Source organism: Phoenix dactylifera, chromosome 8 (assembly GCF_009389715.1).
Source record: "Phoenix dactylifera cultivar Barhee BC4 chromosome 8, palm_55x_up_171113_PBpolish2nd_filt_p, whole genome shotgun sequence".
NCBI lineage: Eukaryota > Viridiplantae > Streptophyta > Magnoliopsida > Arecales > Arecaceae > Phoenix > Phoenix dactylifera.
In genome coordinates this window covers 4,094,177-4,101,237 of record NC_052399.1, presented here as the reverse complement: position 1 = coordinate 4,101,237, position 7,061 = coordinate 4,094,177, and the positions used below count along the sequence as shown (strand labels likewise).

General features: G+C 40.3%; 1 protein-coding gene across 1 annotated transcript; it reads right to left on the bottom strand.

Moving 5' to 3' along the window:
• Positions 1 to 448: 448 nt before the first annotated feature.
• Positions 449 to 5,784, bottom strand: LOC103708831 (boron transporter 4-like). Its single transcript, XM_039128712.1, has 12 exons — positions 5,625 to 5,784; positions 5,462 to 5,544; positions 5,125 to 5,317; positions 4,891 to 5,029; positions 4,633 to 4,798; positions 4,393 to 4,559; positions 3,336 to 3,509; positions 3,159 to 3,254; positions 2,960 to 3,076; positions 1,935 to 2,257; positions 918 to 1,197; positions 449 to 816 (listed from the first exon to the last, which is right to left on the bottom strand). The coding sequence occupies exons 1-12, from the start codon at positions 5,744 to 5,746 to the stop codon at positions 571 to 573; spliced, it is 2,106 nt and encodes a 701-aa protein (XP_038984640.1). The 5' UTR covers positions 5,747 to 5,784; the 3' UTR covers positions 449 to 570.
• Between the last annotated feature and the right edge of the window lie 1,277 nt (positions 5,785 to 7,061).

Below are 7,061 nucleotides of genomic sequence, written 5' to 3'. Positions count from 1 at the left end.
GCCTCAACACCATCCTATCTCATTATTTATATATATATATATATATACATATTTCCCCAAAAGATGCCAGTAGGAGTCTCAAGAATTCATGCGGATTCATGTGAAAAGAGAAGCATTTTGCCCTCCTTACTCTGCAGGTTCGACTCACGATGAACCTGCACGCAACAATGAGAATGCACGTCAGCCAACAAAATCAAATACAAGGCAAAGATTCGCTACAGCAATAACAAGGCAAATGAGAAGCTTCAGACGGTGCATCCATCGAATTTGATAAAGAAGATTTACGAGTTTGAAAATAAACTCTTTTTTTTTTTTTTTTGGAAAACAGGCCTGTAGAAATGCCCCTGTTCCACAAATCCTGAACGGAGCAGGATTTAGATAGAAAATAAACTTGGGTTTGGCCTTAGGGACGAAGATATGCTCCATCCTTGTCCAGAATGGTTTATCATGTCTCTTCTTACCTAGACATCAAGGCTTTAAAATCTATTCCATCCTACGTAGTGTAAATTTAGAAGATAAGAAAGAGGCCTACCATGGAACCTAGTAAAAGGCAGTTGGCAGGCGGAAAACCTATGTATTTTGAAAGAATTTCATGACGAGAAATACTAATAACACCACTTTGGGCTTTTTGGACAGACCAGAGCTTTTATTTTTAAATTCTTTTGGATAAAGTAATATTACCTGAATGTTTCTGTCTTCTCTGAAGCTGCATCTTAGTTTAAATTCCCCTCTACTGGTGGTGAGCTCATCCAATATTTCAGCATCGCACACTTCATCATTGCCATCATCACTGCCCGGTTGGGATGTCTCACATTCCTATAGATAAGGTAAATTGTCATATAGGAAGTGCACGCGTAAACCTTATATCCCTGTTGCTCTAAAGAGATCTCACATTCTTAGAATAGTTCAATACCCACCGTAAATGAGAGGCTGAGACGACGATGAGGGACTCCAGAAATTTCCTCGTATTCGGCTGCGTCCAATTCCCAGAGATGAAGTGGGTGAAAGAATTTGGGGAGGACATGCTGTCTGATGATAATCAGGAGGAAGAATGGCAATGGGAATAGAATTCCTGCTATAGGTATCCACGTCACGCCAAAACACAGTAGAAGATACGCAAGTTGGAGCAGCGTGAAGATAGCTATTTGTCTAAAGGGCACCGACTCCACAAAGGATGCATGGACACCTTCCAGAACCCTGCCAAAACATTATGGGATAACCAAGAAACGCAGTTAGTATCATAATTGCAGTCAATCAGCCGAAGCTACACAGTTGGAACGAGAAGGAAATTAAATAAAGACCTTAATGGCTTTAAATATCGTTTGAGAGGTCACTATATGAGCGATACTGAACTCCACGATATATTACGAGAGCGAGAAAAGTATTGTTCAGAACTAGGGAGTACAATTACTTCTTGTTTCCAGAATTCTCTTGCATATTTACCATTCACATCCTTTGAGAGAAAGAAAGGAAGACCTGCCTGCTGTATGAAAACTTCTTAGGTCCTGATATTTGGGATGCACCATCCAAGATTTGAACACAGAACCTCTAGGCTATGTATTTACAATAACCAAACAACACATGTAATACGTGATATTGGGCAGAATCTATGCTAGCCTCCGCACTTTGGGTATGTCTTAAGTTTTCAAGTTTTTTACTCGCACTTCCAGTAATTTTAATCATCCAAACTCATGTCGCCCAGGATTAGCAATTGATTCCATCCGCAATTACAAGTCATCGTTGTCTAACTGCAATGTAGACCCCATTATTGATCATTGTCCTAATTAAATAGATTTTTGCACCTAGGGTTCCGAGTAAATTATCAAGGAAAAAAGAAGCTAGATTAAGATAATAAACTACTCGATCTTTACACATCCATGCATCGGAAAGAACAGATTTATTTCCTGCTCAAAAGAACTGCTAAATAAACTTACTTGTAACGCCGGCCGGGAGTAATGAACAGAAGTAGTATTCTTTCCCAGAACTGGTTTCCAGGAAGGCTGTCAATGGCCATGAAAGCAAAATACCCCCAGAGAACTGATGTAGGTATCTTCTTGATGATGGGCATAGCTCCAAGACAAGCACCCACCAAAATGGACTGCAACAGATTGCTCAACCTTTGCTCGTTGCCCCGGACCGGCAAGTGGGCATCTATGTGCTTTTTTGGATCAAATCTGCCTTTCAACTCTCCTTCACCAGGTTCATTTCTCATAACTGCATCCTTCAAATCCTTCAGCTCTCTAGCTACTGAGATTGTCTGCAGGAAGCATGGTCTTAATAAATCAGCTCAGCAAATAGCTAGTGATGCAATACAATGATTCATGGTCAAGCACAAAACTCAGTTCTGGTTTCCTCAGAATAACTTCACACACACTTGGTGGCCACAATGCCCAAATTGAGAAAAGGTTTCTACTTCTCCATTAGTGCTTGAATGCTTGCTATTGGGCCCATCAACTAAAGCAAGACTCGGGATCCATGAAAGAGAAAAATAAAACCAGACTCTCCAGTGGAAAAGATGACAAATGAGACAAGCCATTAAGGAAAATATTATAGAGAAACGCATGCACAGTGCTCTGTTAAGTTACACCCAAAATATATAAGTTCCCCAGTAATCATATATAAGTTTCTGTATGACACAAAGTTACACAGTAATCATATATAAGTTTCTGTATGACACTAAGTTTACCAGTAATCATATATAAGTTTCTATAATCTGAAACAATGTAACAAAAGGAAGATGTGGAAATGTGTAATAGTGTGAGTTATACTGGCCAAGTGACACCTCTCGAAAAGAAATATGTTCAGACAACAGAAGAATAGGCCTAACAGCAGTCATACATTTAAAAGACTGTCCGCGAATCAGAAGCATACTTATGGCTTCCGAATGTTTTGGTTAAAGGCATAAAACTATTGTTTCCACCAGGTACAAAGAAAAGCTTGCACATGTATGAGAACTTACAGTATGTCCTTCGTCCATTTCTATGAAAACATCTTGCATTCTGCCATATATCTCCAAGTTGCTAGCTCTCCGTTTAATGCTCTCTTTTGCACTCTGAACCATCTTCTTGCGAATTAACTGAAAAGATGAAGTGTAAAAACTCAGATGGAGTACGGACTAAAACTGCAGGAGCCAGAGCTCCAGAACACTTTTCACTAACCTGCCTCTTGAGAACGGCAAGACTCTTGGTATGCATAGGTGACTGTGGAAGAACACCATTTGAAGGGGGAATTCCAAGCAACCCACAAATCAGAACCTGAAATTGTGAATTTAGAATACAAAAACCATCACATGTCTATTCATATGGATAAAGAAACCAAGCTAAATGGTCATATACCATGAATCCAAGGACTAAAATGTCATAATGGTAGGCAGAGGGATTTTTAAGATTAAACTCCTTCTGCTGTGCCATCTGTGAAGCAACACTGTGGTCAAAAAAGTAGAGGCCTGCAATCATGAGAGCAGGTATTATGGCAGCAACTATGTAGACTGCAGGAACCGATAGCATATCCTGCATCACAACCAGCAAAAAACTTAGTAAGTCGAAGTTTGTAAAATTAGTCAGCACAAGTTCCAAATGTTAAAAAACAGGAGATTGGGAATTTTGGAGGATCTTGTTCTTGCACATCATTTGGGGAGTTTGGCATGTGTGTGTGTGTGTGTGTGAGAGAGAGAGAGAGAGAGCAAGATGACTTTTCATTGGAAGTGCACTACGCGAATCTTCAAAATCCTTATTACAGGTAAAAAAGTGGTTCAAACCTCAAACTCCCACAGTACACAGACTATCATGATAAGTAACAGTCCTTTGGGATATCAAGCTTCGGTATTTGAAAACCTCTACCCATGCATTACTTTCTGTCACAAGAATCACGAAGTACAATAATACTTGCTCCAACATCTATCTAGCTGCCTCTGGGGCCAACTATACAGCAACATTCCATAGAGATTAATTATCCTTTATATAAGTAATTTCTACGTACATATGTATGCATGGACGCGAGCTTGTGATGTATTATAAGTTCTTACAAAGCTATCTCATAAATTAATTTCTCATCTAGGTGCATCAACAGAAATCTCTAATTTAACTAGAACTTGAATTCTCACAAATGGCTAGACAAATAACAATTTGCTTAGTATGTCGCCATTACCCCGTACCAACAATTTAATAGACCTGATATTGGTTTCTAGGTATAGTTTCATTCTGATGGTCGAGCCCTTTATTGATCCCTACATTCAGACAGTATCATAAGTTTGTCCGTGAAATACAACTCAAACTCTAAAAACAGCAAAATTCATATTATCAAATAACCTAAACTGTAAAAGTAAAACCATTTCAACAACCGGAATTGCTAATTTAATTGACAGACAAGATAGCATAGCTAGAATTTTGTTACCTTAGCAACAGTCCAGTGGTGCAAGGAATTGGATTCCCAAGGAAGAGGACTAAAAAGCCTTCTTGGAACTCCAGAAGGGACTTTGCTTGGGACTGCAAATGACAATGCTGTCCAGACCAGGACCATCAAGGGAACCCCGTAGTCAGCAATGAAACTTCTAAACCACCCTGCATGAAATCCCCGGTATTCACATAGAGAAAACCTCAAGTGGAAATCAAGAAATCTAGATATTATACAAACCCATGCCATATCTCCATCCCCTTGCCCTTCGGCTCTTTAATGCAGTATACAGCAGGCCAATGGCAAATATAATCCCCAGCAGACCATTTATATAAAGCCACTGAAACTGGTAACGTGGTAGAGCTCCATCTTCACCTTCAGGTATATTAAATTCCTTTACCATTCCCTGCAGTTTGAAGTTCAAACAAGTTCAATATGTAATATTAATGTCTTCATTGGGGGATGTGGATAACAAATCAAATTGCATACAGAATGCACCTTAATAGCTTCTTGAATGAAGAGAACCGTGATCAACATCCCAAAAAGTTCTCCTGCAACCCTTGTAAATCTAGTAATAACATCAGAAGCATTAAAAATTGCTAGAAGAAATAGCATGCAAGCAGTCCAGACGCAAACCCTGTGCAAAGTAAAGGAAAGGAAATTAGATCAAATAGTCTAAGAAAAAAGGCAAAAAGAAACAAACAGAACAAGCTCCTGTCTGGAATGCAGTACCATGCCGCCCAAGCCAAATATAGATGCTCGCCTAGATCTTCCTGTCCTTTGGCAAATTTGTATAAGTATGTGTACATTATCACAGTGGGTTCTGCAACACCTACAATCAACAGGGGCTGCCCACCAAGTATTGAATGTATGATGCCACAGATAGCAGTTGAAGCCAAGGTTTCCACTGTGCTTAGTTTGCCATCTATAACAGGTTAATAGGTTAATTCTCAGAACCCTTGACATCATTCTAAAGCAACTGAAAGATGGAAGATTAAAGCTGACAGCTTAGTCACAGATATACTTTGGACAGGATCATTAATTTATCAACAGTTAGAAGAGCACCAACCAGTGTCACTACTTAGTTGCTCTCCGAATGCAATGACTGGAAGCGCAGATGCGAAAAAGATAAACATTGTTGGCGCCAATATCCTGACAAATGAGAAATATCAGGATCACAACCAATTAATATTATCTACCTATTTCATGCAGAGAAGAAGTCATGACCGTACTTGATGCCTGAAGTAAATCCACTCATCCAGTCTTGCTTATAGCACTGTGCTCTTCCTTTGACATCCTTGGCGATCCCCCTGAAGGGAGCTCTAATGTGATCCATTCCTGATATAAAAGTCATACAAACATGAGGTATGGCAATGATGGGGTCATATGAAAATTCGAAAGAAGCCTCAAAAGGCAAATCCTTAAAACAGGAAGCTTTTCACTGTCACAAAAACTTGTGATTTTCATTTCAAGCTTCTTGATCATGGTTGCATTTATAATGTTTTAAGAAAACAAGGTACACAAGCATATGCAGAAATGTTACACAGTATACCTGACAAAAAATGCTCAAGTCTAGTACTCTAAATAAAATAATGATGCCACATAAATTAAAAATTACAACAAAAAAATTATAATATTTTCACAAATCAGAGCTTCAATCATTTGAAATAGCCCTATAATACACAAAGAAACTAAACATATATATGCTCAAGAGACAGTAACATCTTAGTGTTTTTCTTAAACAAAGGTAAGACTATAAATCCTAAAATATCTATGTAAATTAAGAAAGAACAGCGGCACGAAGGTTGATGTAACCCTAATAGTCTAATACGATTTTTGCTAACTGATTTTAGCCGCTGCAGTTGAAAAGAGTACTATGAAGATGGCAGACAGCTATAAGTTTAAAACAGCCAGTAAATAAAAAATCCCTTCGCCTAATGATAAAATGGCTGCAAAAATGCCGGGGTGACCGAGGGGTTCTCTTAGTTAAAACTGTTCTGTCACGAAAAAAGGAGGTCAGAGCAAGCAGTGTAAAATAATATTGGAGAAAAAAAATGAAGATTGATACTTATGAAATAACTAAATGATAGGGGGGAAAATGGATCGTCCTGCTCGGGATAGGGGATCACCCCATTCCAGCCAAACAGACTTCAGTGCTGAGCAGGCTAGACCTCGGCCCCTTCTCACAAGCCAAGTCACTGTCACGACCCGCAGCAACCTTTTCTGATGACATAATGACATCCTGGGCCTAACCTCAGGGTGCCATGCAGTGCCACCCAAGAGCCCAAGAGGCCTTGATGACACACCCCGACCTCGAGCACGGGGTGCCAAGTATCTCTGACGACGCGCCCCAACCTCAAGTTCGGGCCCCAGATTTCTACGATGGCACTATCAACCGTAGACGCCCCAATCTGAGTGGGGGCGCTCTGCAGGATCGATCAAGAGCCGAAGAAGCTCCGTCGACTGCAAGTATCCACAATGACGCCCCTCGAGTCAGACTTGGGGCGCCCTGCAGGATCGACCAAGAGTCGAAGAAGCTCCGTCGACCGCAGGTATCTACAATGATGCTCCGGCCCGAGCTCGAGGTGCCTTATCGAGCTGACCTCCAAACCAAGGAGGCTAGGTCGACCTTAGAGTCCGCCTAGCCGACCCCACCAAATGCATGTCGT

What these genes read in the sequence shown, in the direction of transcription:
- LOC103708831 (XM_039128712.1), bottom strand. Translation starts at nt 5,746, where the DNA reads ATGACTTTTATATCAGGAATGGATCACATTAGAGCTCCCTTCAGGGGG. An exon ending in TATTTGGCTTGGGCGGCATG is followed by an intron (nt 5,030 to 5,124) that starts GTACTGCATTCC and finishes TACTTTGCACAG; the next exon opens with GGTTTGCGTCTGGACTGCTT. An exon ending in TTGCCGTTCTCAAGAGGCAG is followed by an intron (nt 3,077 to 3,158) that starts GTTAGTGAAAAG and finishes TCATCTTTTCAG; the next exon opens with TTAATTCGCAAGAAGATGGT.